Source organism: Cnephaeus nilssonii (genome assembly GCF_951640355.1).
Source record: "Cnephaeus nilssonii genome assembly, chromosome: 11".
Lineage (NCBI taxonomy): Eukaryota > Metazoa > Chordata > Mammalia > Chiroptera > Vespertilionidae > Cnephaeus > Cnephaeus nilssonii.
In genome coordinates this window covers 71,747,974-71,761,580 of record NC_137082.1, presented here as the reverse complement: position 1 = coordinate 71,761,580, position 13,607 = coordinate 71,747,974, and the positions used below count along the sequence as shown (strand labels likewise).

The 13,607-nt window shown below is 42.1% G+C and overlaps 1 protein-coding gene across 1 annotated transcript in view; it reads right to left on the bottom strand.

The window, feature by feature from the left end:
- The window catches only part of CHD6 (chromodomain helicase DNA binding protein 6), a 181,831-nt gene that overhangs the window by 131,073 nt on the left and 37,151 nt on the right, over nt 1-13,607 (bottom strand). Inside the window, exon 2 of the mRNA XM_079785076.1 lies at nt 3,985-4,040. Coding sequence (XP_079641202.1) covers nt 3,985-4,017 — 33 coding nt within the window. The 5' untranslated portion in view covers nt 4,018-4,040. The remainder of the gene's footprint in view (nt 1-3,984; nt 4,041-13,607) is intronic.

Genomic DNA, 13,607 nt, shown 5'->3' with positions numbered 1-13,607 from the left:
GTGGCATGCCGGAGGAGCTTGGACATTAATCCTCTGGCCAAAGGCCAATGTTCATTTCATTAAGTATTTTATGCCATCCCTGGGAATCATAACATCTACTGGGACACCAGACCCACATGATCACGTAAAGTTAGAAACGTTACGTGTGACATTTGGAAACGCTCAGATACTTCTTTATAAAACTAAACATATACCTAAGTGATGTCCCAGCAATTCCACTCCCAGGAATCATAAATAGTTGTCTAGTCTATGCCTCATTTCATAAATAAGATCATCAATTCAAAAATGGACATACAGAAGGCCAAAAGTCATATGAAAAAATGCTCAAAGTCACTAACCATCCGAGAGATGCAAATCAAAATGACAATGAGGTACCACCTCACACCTGTCAGAATGGCCATCATCAACAAATCAATAAACGACAAGTGTTGGCTAGGATGTGGAGAAAAGGGCACCCTAAACACTGCTGGTGGGAATGCAGACTGGTGCAGCCTCTGTTTGAAGTTTCCTCAAAAAATTAAAAAATGGAACTCCCATTTGACCCAGTGATTCCACTTCTAGGGATATATTCCAAGAATGCAGGAACACCCATTAGAAAGAATATATATATCCCTATGTTCACAGCAGCACAATTTACCATAGCTAAGATTTGGAAACAGCCTAAGTGCCCATCAGCAGATGAATGGATTAAAAAGCTGTGGTACATCTACACAATGGAATACTATGCAGCTGTAAAAAAGAACTCTACTATTTGCAACAGCATGGATGGAACTAGAGAGCATTATGCTAAGTGAAATAAGCCAGTAAGAGAAAGGTAAGTATCACAGGATCTCACTCATGTGGGATCTAGTGAACAACATAAACTTATGAACAAAAATAGATCCAGAGACATAGAAACATCAAGCATACTGTTAAACCTCAGAGGGAAGGCAGGGGAAGGTGGAAGGTGGGGGAGAGATCAACCAATGAACTCATATGCATATATGCATAACGCATAGACACAGACAATAGGGTGGTGAAGGCTTTGGGGGGGGGGCAATGGGGGAAAAAAAAGGACATGTGTAATACTTTCAACAATAAAGATTTTATTAAAAAAAAAAAAAGACCATTAGTTCAAATAGATGAAGAAATTTGTCATGGTTAGATTCCTAGGCAGTGGCAGGGCTAGGACATACTAGAGGGAGAAGGGAAACCCACGAAATGTAGCACAATTAATCAATGATAAAAAGGGGGATTTTCCCCAAAAGACAGATGTTAGTAATAAAAATTATAAACTTATTATCTGTCAATAACCCACCAGAAATGGTGTGGTATTTTTGTTTGTTTTTTTAATATTTTTATTGATTTCAGAGAGGAAGGGAGAGGGAGAGATAGAAAGATCAATGATGAGAAAGAATCACTGATCCGCTGCCTCCTGCATGCCTGCCCCCTCCCGGGGTTTCAGCCCACAACCCGGGTGTGTGCCCTGACCGGGAATCGAACCATGGCCTCCTGGTTCATAGGTCGATGCTCAACCACTGAGCCATGCCAGTCGGACAACAGTATAGGTTTTTTGTTTCTTTTTTTTATCCTCACCCGTGGATATTTTTTCCGCTGATTTTTAGAGAGAGTAGAAAAGAGAGGGACAGACAGAGAGAAACACCCATATGAGAGAGACACATCGATTGGTTGCCTCCCACATGCCCCTGATCAGATCTGGGAGCCTGCAACCGAGGTACGTGCCTTTTTGTCAGGCAATGAACTCTCTACACATATGCTCGGTCCTGAAGTCTGAGGATTGCTTTAGCATGATCATAATTTTCTGTTTTCATGCTCTGAAACTTCTTGTGGTTCAATCATCAGTATGGCCTATCACCAGTGCCATAGGAGGAGTAGAATCAATTCCTCCTGAAAATGTCTTCACTTAATTAACTTGCTCCTCTACCACAGCTAATATTAACTTTTAAATAAAAATGCTGCCCTGTTCATCAATATTACTGTGAAGTCTAAAATGAAAACCCCTCTAACTGAGGCTACTCAATAGCTGGCTGACATACCAAAGATCTTAATATGAACAAGTAAAACTTCAAAAGAAAGAAATTCTAATTCATTTGGGGGTAATTCTGGTAAAGAATGTTTTTATTAAACTAAAAGCTTATCCAGTAGTCACCAACTAGTGGTCCGCGGACCAGTGGTCCTTGAGGTCTGAAAGGTTGGTGACAGCTGCCTTAAAGATTGTCTTAAACTTAAATATGCCAATTGTTTTGAGGGTTTGGGGGCTCTCTTCAATAATGTGTTCTCTTTAACAACAGCATAATATTCCACTGGGTGGATATGCTATGATTAAATAGTTCCCCTTTTTTCTTTTTTTTTCTTTTAATAAATCTTTATTGTTCAGATTATTACAATTGTTTCTCCTTTTTTCCCCCCATCACCCGGTTCCCTCCCCCTCCCCCGTTGTCCTTATCCATAGGTTAGTTCCCCTTTTTAAAAAATATATATATTTTATTGATTTTTTTACAGAGAGGAAGAGAGAGGGATAGAGAGTTAGAAACATCGATGAGAGAGAAACATCGATCAGCCGCCTCCTGCACACTCCCTACTGGGTATGTGCCCACAACCAAGGTACATGTCCTTGACTGGAATCGAACCTGGGACCCTTGAGTCCGCAGGCCGACGCTCTATCCACTGAGCCAAACCGGCCAGGGCAAATAGTCCCCTTTTTGAGGGACATGTAAGTCTTTCCAGTTTTGCTATTCTAAACAAAGCAGCAATGAAAGCCCTGTATATACAGTTTTGCATACCTGTCTAAGTATATCCACAGGATAAATGCCTGACAGATGTAACTGCGTTCCCTATGGTGTTTGTCTACCAGCTGACACCCCATAGGGCCAGACAGGAAGAAATCAGTGTGTAGAAAGTATTTAATCACTGCTCTTCTTGTTAAGAATTGGCAGCAGATGAGTCAATTAATTTCCCAAAACAAGTCGTTTTTGTTTTGGTTTCACAAGGACCTATCCACTGAGGACAGACCAGAAGGTAGTCCTTTTAACCAAATCCCTAAATTGCCCTTTATCTAATTGGTCACTGCTGCTTAGGAGCAGAGTGGAGAGGAAAGTTGGCTGGTCCCACGCAACATATTTGCACAGGGGGCAGGTGAAGGGCAGGAATTCAGAACTCCCCAGTTACCAGGTGGTCATTTGATTCTATAAAAGGAAAACCAGCCCATGAGAGATAGCCTGTTTCCAAGAGACAGAAGCAGGTCCCCCCATCTCACTTCCCTGAGCCTCACTGGTTGAGGTCTCTGGGTTCCTTTAAATATGTAACCACCTGGAGCATAGAAGTACCAACTAAGGAAAAAGATCCTGGCAGGATCAGTCACAGAGGCCTTTTTTTTTTTTTTATCAACTCCCCTCTCTTGCAGAAACCAAGTACCAAATAGTTAATGTTTTCTCTAGAAGGAAACTTCCACAGAATTTATAAATGAGAATCCTTTTATTTTAGCCAAACATCAAAAGTGATAAACATATAAATAATTGATCACATTGCTCTTTATAAAAACTTAGAAACCCATATATTAAGTCATTCACAACAGAGCTCTCAGTTACTACATGGAAATGGGAAACAGAGGCAGCAAGGTAACTACCAGAGGCTAAGATAGGAGTCAAAACTGCCGACTCTCCCTTTTGTTAAAAAAGCACTAGTGTATGCTGGATGCATTCACTTAAAAGATATGTGAAATCAGCTGGAGCAGTGGTTAGAGTGTCGGCCCATGCACCAAAGGGCCTTGGGTTCAATTCCCGGTCAAGGGCACATATCTGGGTTACAGGTTCAATCCCCATTGCAGGTCAGGGTGCATGTGGGAGGCAACGTATCAATGTGTCTCTCTCACATCATTTTCTTCCTTCCCCCAACGCTCTTCCACTCTCTCTAAAAATCAATGGGAAAAATATTCTCAGATGAGGATTAACTAAAAATATAAAAAAGATAAGTAACATCACCTACCTGCTTCTCTTTCTTCTGTATTTTCATTATCATCTATTGAAGGAAGATATTTATTTCTGTAAAATATAAAAAAAGGCAAAGATTCTGATAAAATCCAAAATAAAATATTTTAGATTATCTCAGGATTAACTGTGACACATGAGGAGTACCCAGAACAAAGAAAAGAATACTTCTACAGAACATTTGTAATCAGTAGTCTTCTAGTCCAACAACCCCCAGAGTCCTTAGTATAGCCCGGGTGCTACCCAATCCTATCCCAAACCCTAATTTATTTCTCCAGATAAGGGATAGAAATAAGCTAAGCTCTCGTTTCCTTTGAAAGAAAATCAATAAATAATATCGGTAACTGATAAATCACAAAATACAAATATACACAATAAAAATGAGAGGTAAAGGAGTTCAAATTATTTCTTTTGAAAAGTGAGCCCTGGCCAGTGTTTCTAACTGCTTAGAGCTTCGGCTGGCACACCAAAGGGTCAAGGGTTCAATTCCCAGTCAAGGGACATACCTGGGTTGCAGGTTCAACCCTGGCCCTGGTCGTGGCATGTGCAGAAGGCAACCGATTGATGTTTCTCTCTCTCTCTCTCTCTCTCCCCCCTCCTCCTCCATCCCTCCCTCCTTTCACTCTCTCTTAAAAAAAAAAAAATCAATGAAAAAAAATATACTCGGTGTGGATTAACCAAAAAAAAAGAAAAATAAAAAGTGAGAGAGGAATTGGTGAGGTAGGAAAGGTCACTCTTGCACTTCATAATATGAGATCCTGTATTATTTGATGTTTAAAACCATGTGCATATATTACTTGACAAAATAGATTCTATTCCAATATTTCATATGACTTTTTATTTTTTAAAATATATTTTATTGATTTCAGAGAGGAAGGGAGAGGGAGAAATAGAAACATCAATAATGAGAGAGAGTCATTGATTAGCTGCCTCCGCATGCCCCCCACTGGGGATCAAGCCTGAAACCCAGGCATGTGCCCTTGACCAGAATTGAACCCAGGACCCTTAAGTCTGCAGGCTGATGCTCTATCCACTGAGCCAAACCAGCTAGGGCTCATATGACTTTTTAAATGACTGGTTTTATGCTACCCAGGACTTAAGTCCCATTTCCAACCACAATGCCCTTGATGACATTGACCTTTTCCTCATAAATGACTTTAGAACCCGGACGATGTGGCTCAGTGGTTGAATGTCAACCCATGAACCAGGTCACAGTTCGATTCCTGGTCAGAACACATGCCCAGGTTGTGGGCTCAATCCCCAGTGGAAGGCGTACAGGAAGCAGCCAATCAATGATTCTCTCTCATTCTTGATGTTTCTCTCTCTCTCTCTCTCTCTCCCTCCCTCCTTCCCTTCCTCCTCCTCCCTTCCTCTCTGAAATCAATAAAAATATTTTAAAAAAATAAATAAATAAATGACTTCAGAGCACCATAATAATAAGAGCCCAGCAAGTGGCTTTAGAGGTCTCGGAGGTACACTGAGCATCAGGGGGAACAGGAACAATCCTAGTCTAGGAAACCTGGGATTTAGTTGTATTGCCTGGGGTCTGAAGCACTCACCTTCCTCATATACAAACAGTGTACAAACAGGTCATAGAGTCTCAGCTGCCCACTCTAGCCCAGACAGACACTGCCTCATATTTATTATGTACTTTGATTTCCTAAACATCCCACAGAGCTACAGAATACCATACCCTCAGGAAACCATCACAGAGGCACATAATTATCCTTATGTTCACGATTATTTCTCATACCCAAATCAATGTGTCATGTAGGCAATTAAGCAGAACTTGAAAGTGAGATGGCCCCATTTTCTGTGTTCATGGTATGTTTGATGAAAAAGGAAGGACTTGTGATTCCAAGCATCCTTAGGGCCACAATTACAGTTTATCAGTTTAATATCTGTATATTTAGTGTGGTTTTTTTTCTCCAGGAGTCAGAGGCATTTTCTATAAAAAGGACCCTAAAACGCTGCCAGGATATTGGTACTCACAAAGAGGTAATAATAAGCTTCAAAGTGGGTGTAGTCAGCCCTAGACCAAGGGGAAAGGGAGGAGGGCAGAGAGGAATTTGGAAAAGGAAAGTCAGGTTAGTAAGGGATGTTTCTAAGAATCACAGCGAGGATTAGCAATTGATGGAACAATTATTCAGCTTAAGAAAACTATAAATACCAGAGAAATGGTAAGTGCTCTGAATCAAGATAGTTAAATGAATTTTACCCCTCAATCTTTACTAGTGGAGTGAGTTCTAGGTAAATTACATTAGTACGAGTTTATCTCCTTTATTTCTCAACTTTAAATTATCAGACCCCAGAAAACCATTCTCAACAGTTACAAACTCTGAAATGAAGAAAGTTTGAGAAATAAATCCAGTTAATAAAATGGGATATATATTATAATCAGACATATGTACTCAAAATTCTGCCCAACAAAATGAAATCAGTCATTTAAAAAATAAAGAAAAATTTCACCAATGCTAATAAAAATTCCTTTAAATTTTCTTAAAAATTTATTTTTTACAGAGAGAGATGGGGGGAGGGGGGGAATGAAGGACAGGGAGAGGGAGAAAGAGAAAAACATCAATCGAGGGAGAAAGAGAAAAACATCAATCGGTTGCTTCCCGTATGCACCCTGCCCAGGGATCGAACCCGAAGCCTGGATATGTACCCCGACCAGGAATCAAACCTGCCACCTTTTGGTGTATCAGACGATGCTCCAACAAACTGAGCCACACCAGCCAGGGCAAACATTACTTCTTAATATATAAAAGAATAAGTATAATGCAGTAGATACATCAAAAACACAATTTCCAAGCACACTTTCTTTCCACCGAAGAATAAAGACTGCGTCTTCTGGACTTAGCTGAAACACTGAAGATGTCTCGCCAAAGCAGAGTGAAGCAGAGCATGGCAGATGGGAGCAGACCAGCACAGGGCAAAGCAGATTGGCACGAAGCAGAGCAGAGCATGGAGGAGCAGAGCAGAGCTGTCCTACAGCCATGCTGTATCACAATTGAGCTGTTTTGCACTGAATAAAGCTTCCTTCACCGCAAAAACACATAAAACAAAAAACAATTTCCGATGAAGTACCACAAACTAGCATGCAAATAAGTAGGGCCACAACATTGCCAGGAATGTGAGGAAACCAGGTCCAACTTATCATTGCTAATGGCACTTTTAATTCTTTCAAGCTTTCTGAAGAGCACTCGGGCAATGTGCCATGAGATATGTAAACCATTGCAGTCCTTTTCTCTGCCAATTCCACAAGGTAGGAGGAAATAAACCCGGGCCTTAGCGGGAGCTCAGGGATGAGGTAGGTGGAAGTGTGACATAAAATGCTTGACACTGGAGACAGCTACGAAGATCACACAGGCACAGAGATCACACAGGATCACCACTCCTTGGGCCTGTGTTATCACAGGGCCGGAGAAGATCAGAGAACACAGGCTTGAATGACTCGGAAAGAGGTGGGACTGACTCAAGTATGGCTTGAATTAGATTACTCAGCAAAGAAAGAAGACTTGGAGGAAAAAGAGATCGAGGAAACCAAATATTTCCCCCACCCCAATTTGTTCACGTGTAAGATATTGCCACCTGCACCTTCAGCGATATTCATGCTGTACAGATAACCTCACCCCATACTCTGTGTGTGTGTGTGTGTGTGTGTGTGTGTGTGAATTCCGAGTGAGTGGGAGTGATACTACTATAAGAACAACTGCTCTAGTTCACTGAAAACAATCTTTGGCAAATCTCATGTTATTATTGTGAAATCATTTATTGCACCCGGATGGACTGTCACACACCAGCATGCTGCCACTCCACAACATAACAGATGTCATCAAAACATCAATAGGTGTTGAATGACTTTTATTTCTACAAATAGTAACTAATGATTTACAAAGCACTCTCTCTTAAATTACCTCTAATTTTTTTTACCTCTTTTATGGTGCACATTTAAAAAATATAAAACTACATAATCTTTTTGTAAGGAGAAATTTTATGTTGCAGGAGTGGATGAATAGATGCACACTAAAGCCTATACTTCTGCACAACACTGGAAATGGCTTTGCAGCCTCTGTTGCTGCATTGCCATCGCTCAAAAGTTGTGATTACATTTTTCTGGCTCAATAAAGAACAAATTAAACAGTAACTTCAGCATCCCACAACTTAATTAGAACATAATACAGACTGTGTGGGCAAACCAAGAAATTTGTCAGCAGGGGGGGAAATGTGTATAACTTCTGAATTATATGAAAACTGGTAGGACTCCTGCTCTCTTCCTCACTTCGTTTCAATGCTTATGTATGCATATAGCATTTAATTACCTTCACAAGAAGATAAGCTAATAATGTAACAAGAAAACAATATAAAATTCCCATTCCTTCTTACTCTCACCCACCTAATGTTGCTTCCCTTAAGAAAAATGGGTGAGTGCCAGGTTTCAAATAGAACGTTTTGAAAGTTATTGTTATTACTGTCTCTCTCTCTCTCCATTTCAAAAATTTTGCAACAGTGCTTGTGCCATTTCAAGTTCCTTGGTGCCATTATGGACAATCTATAATAATAAAAGCGTAATATGCTAATTAGACCGGACAGCCAAACAACCTTCCGGACGTCATTCCTGACATCCTTCCAGATGAAGCCGCGGCAGTGGGGGCCGAGGCAGAGGCGGTTAGTGGCAATGAGGCAGGCAGGCGAGCAGTTAGGGGCAATGAGGCAGGCAGGCAGAGTGGTTAGGGGTTATCAGGCAGGCAGGCAGAGTGGTTAGGGGTTATCAGGCAGGCAGGCGAGCAGTTAGGGGCATCAGGCAGGCAGAGTGGTTAGGAGCGATCAGGCAGGTAGGTGAGCGGTTAGGAGCCAGCGGTACCGGATTGCGAGAGGGATGTCCGACTGCCAGTTTAGGCCTGATCCCTGTCGGACATCCCCCGAGATGTCCCTGATTGCAAGAGGGTGCAGGCCAAGCTGAGGGAACCCCCTCCCCCCGCCATGCATGAATTTCATGCACTGGGCCTCTAGTTAAAAATAATAAAACAAGGTATACACTCTTCCACCATTCATTCACAGAGATTTACTTTTACTATACCTTGCGAACTCTGCCACCCTAACAATGCCTCTCAATTCCCCTGGTTTATTTCACTACAAGAGTGTGTGTTTATACACACACACACACACACACACACACACACACACACACACAGCAAACTGCTACCATGGTCCTTTGTATTCAAGGAGACAGCAGAGGACGTCAGGAAGGATGGGGACCTTTGCTGTTAACAGGCCCCTGTCCCTTCCACTCTGTCAGGCCCTTTGGGACAGAGTATGTGGGAAGCAACTGTAAATAACAGATACACCTCAAATTTTCCATAATGAACATGTACTTTTATAATCTATGCCCACCCTCAACCTCAAGGTTGGTTCCTGAGAATTACTCTAACATCAGCAGGCACAAATAATGCAATCCCATATTGTTACAGGGTGGGATGTTAGAAGGGAATAGGAAAGGGACATGAAGAATAGTAACTCACTTGGGAAGAGTTACTCAAGAAGGCAGTGAGGTATTGGGGAACGCCAACTTGCTTACTAGTAAACCCTCTCCAACCACCTCTTACCAAGACTCTTGACAGTCATTCTTGACCACAAAGAGGGTGTAATGGGCAAGATATCCTTCAGCTTATCAGTTCTCCATCACCTTCCACAAACTGGACAAATTTATCTATGTCTTTTGCTAGGCTTGGAGCACTCTAGAGGAGGATAACAGCAAGGGTTTGAAGTGTCAAGAAGCAGAGGGTAAATCCAGGCTCTAATAATGACTAGCCAGGTAAAACCTCTTCCAGACTTTGCCCCCTCACCTGCAAAATTCTGACAATAACTACCTCAAAGGGTTTAAGAATTAAAAGGTATGAGAATCTATAGTGTCTGTCACGTGGTGAACATTAGTATTGCCTGACCTTATGGGCTTCCTCCAATGTCAGAAGAAGGTGGCCCTCTCTCCTGAGGACAACTAACCCTTGCATCAGTACTTGGGATCCATTCTCTCCCACTTCTCAGCTCCCTCGGGATACTTTGCAGTTAGTCTTTCCTCATTTCATTCAGGTCTTTCCTCAAATGCCTAATCAGTGATGCCTTCCTTAACCACCCCATGGGAAAATACACCTCCCCTAGACCTCAGCCCCAACTTCACTCTCTATCTTTTACACTAATTTAGTTTTCTTCCTGGTACTTGTTACTACCTGACATTATGTCTAGCTTATTATAAATTTACTAGAGGCCTGGTGCACGAATTCGTGCACGGGTGGGGTCCCTAGCCTGGCTGGTGATCAGGGCCAATCAGAGCCAGGCTGATCGGGGCCTGCCGGCTGGGGGGAGGATGGGGCGCGGGAGGTTGGCCACTGGCCCTGAGGAGGAAGCCGGCCCTCGGCCCCTTTGGGAAAGGGACCGTGTCCACTGCCACCCACTCCCGGTTCCCCATCCCAGCCCAGGGCCCAAAGGCCCTAGCAGGGCTGGGAAAGGAGGCAACGGTCGCCGGGCCAGGCGCAGAAGGAACAGATGCCGGACGGTGGTGTGAGGTTGGCTGTGGGAGCACAGTGACCACCAAGGGGCAGTTCCTGCGTTGAGCGTCTGCCCCCTGCTGGTCATACTACCTTCACACACATATACACCTGCTCCTGTGTCCCCCAGCCCAGAATTGACATCTTAATTCCTTCCTTTTCCCTGAACTCTTATATAATTCCTGAATCCCTTGTTTCCTCCCCAGTCCACTTCTTTACTTTATTCCCACATTTGTCTTCTTTTAACCTGAAATAGCCTCTACTCTTCATGCCTTCTATCTTCATCCCATTACCCTCACTGCACCATTACCCTCACTGTTTTCTTACAGTATAAATATAATCTGATTGAATCTCTTTAGTGTTTTCACAAAAAACAACAACAACAACAACAACAAAAAAAAAACAAATTGCTTATAGCACAGAGCCCTGTATAAGAAATCTGGCCTCTGGTCCTTGTCTACAGCTTTGACATTACCTTCTGCCATCCATCCAACTATAGTAAATACTTGCAGACTCTGAAACCATCCCTATTCACTCAGGTCTTTGTTAAGGCTATGCCTCCATCTAAGAAATTCTTCCAGTGTCCTTCTCTCCCATCTCTTATCCTTCATAGCTGAGGTCTGGTGTCATGTTCTCCAGGATGCCTTACTGGCCTTCCGTAAACATGAAAGCATCTTGAGATACCATCTTTTCTCTGTGCGTGCCATTAGCTGTTAAGTGTCTCTGGGAAGGAACTCTGTTCTGCAGAACTGAGCTCAGGGCCTGACATTTGTACTCTGAAATGATAATCTATGAAATGAATGAATGAATAAATGAGAAAATGGGACATAAGAATAGACGAGAAAGCCTGCTTACAGGAAAGGCTTTGAGCTCCTGCTTTCTTCATAACTGGTGGCCTATATCTTTTGTTCCTTTCTTGTTTATTCTGTTCTTCTAGTTCAAGCAAATTTCTCAGCATTCTTCATTCAGACTTTTCAAATACATGTACTTAGCTTAAGAATTCAATAATATAAAACTTAAGCCCTAGTTAGTTTTGCTCAGTAGATAGAGCATCGGCCTGCGGACCAAAGGGTCCCAGGTTCAATTCCGGTCAAGGGCACGTACTGTGGGTTGCAGGCTCCTCCCCAGCTCAGGCCCTCGTGTGCAGGATGCAACCAATCAATGTGTTTCTCTCGCATGGATGTTTCTCTCAGTCTTTCTCTCTCTGGATCAATGGAAAAATATCCTCGAGTGAGGAGTAACAAAAAAAACAAAAAAAAACAAACAAAAAATAATCCCCTGACTCTACTCCTCCTCATTCCTGATTCACTCTTCCCAAAGATAATCATTTGATCTTTAGCTGTTCCTTCTGCTACTTTCCATAATATTTTTTAAACATGCTAATATGCTATTACACCACCCCTCCCCCAATTTTAAACTTTATTCTTTTGGCTTCTTCATATGAAACAGGGGTTGGCAAATATTCTTATGAAAAGCCAGGTAATAAATATTTTAGGCTTTGCAGGCCATATGGTCTCTGCTGCAACTATTCAATTCTGCCACTGCCGCACAAAAACAGGCCATGAACAACATGCATTCCAATAAATATTTACAAAAACAAGTAGCCAGCTCCTGCAATGGAATATGAAATGTTATCTTCCCAATAGTTATTATCACCATTATTAAATCAATATTCAATTCACAGTTAAGCCATGAACTATACTATGCTAAAGCTTTCTTTCTTTCTTTTTTTTTCTAATTTTCCCTCTAAAAATAGTACCTCATTTTTTAGAATGCTCCCCCAAAACATTAAACAACTTTTTTCTCCCTTGGATCACTGTATCTGGAGTCTTATTCTGTCTAACCTGCTTCAAAGTCATCTTCCTAGGACTACTCGTTATCATCCTTCTTGTGCCTCTCAAGAGTGGGCTCTTATGTTTCATCTCTCTAGGTTTACTCTCATTTTGGTTAATCACAATGACCAGTAACCCTCTGGGAAATGTATGAATGAGAGGTAAGTTTTTGAGACTGTCATGTCTGAATATGTTTCCATTCTACCTTGATAGGTAGGTAGCAAATCACAGGTTGGAGATTGATTACTCCTAAGAATTTGAGAGCATTGTGCCACTGTCTAGTTCAGTGATGGCGAACCTATGACACGCGTGTCAGCACTGACACGCGTAGCCATTTCTGATGACACGCGGCCGCTAAGGCGGCCGCATGCCGAGGATGAAACATTTGCTGCTCCTGAGGATGGAACATTTGCGACTAGAGTCTTGGAGTTAGCAGCGGAACGCAGCGGGGAACTCATCTCTGAGGGCCCTGCCATTACCAGTAACCAAATAACAGTTAACCACAGCAACCATTATCTACTGTTCTGGGGTGTCATGGATTTCTAATCCATCATTACTGAGATAAGTGAGGCGGAGGCTGGGAGAGGCGAGGGTTTGTGGTGTGCTCCATATGGGTGCCATTTCCCACCATTAGAAATAGCGGAAGCCATTTTAATTCACATAAGGAACACCATCTTGCTCCATAGTGCAGACTCCATTTCACCACTATTACTGTTGTGCATCCTTATTAACCCATTTCTGCTTATTAACCCTGCCCTTTCCTAAAAGACAGTTATATGCACCATTTTGTGGTTAGTTAGGCTAGTTAACCCCTGATTGCCTGCAGGCCTAACAAGCTATCTATAATTCTATCTTCTGTCACTGCCCCCCTGATGGAGAACCCAAAAAATAAAAAACTAAGGTTAAGTAAAGGAAGTGGTAGTAGCAGTGGCCAACCCTTTCAAGAGACATGGCGCGAGATGTATGGCTTTATAGAAAAAAATGGCAGATCATTTTGCGTTCTATGTACTGAAACAGTAGTAAGCAGAACATGGAATATAAATAGACATTTTGAAACTAATCATGCCCAGCTCTTGGAAAAAAGTGAGGATGAAAGGAAGCAATACATTTCCAGGCAGCTACACCTTTATAAGAGCCAATCTAATTCCATCCTTAAATTTATGAAAGGCTCTACAAATTTAACATCTGCAAGTTTGAGCATTGCTCACTCTATAGCTCAGCATGGAAAAGCGCTCAGTGAGGGA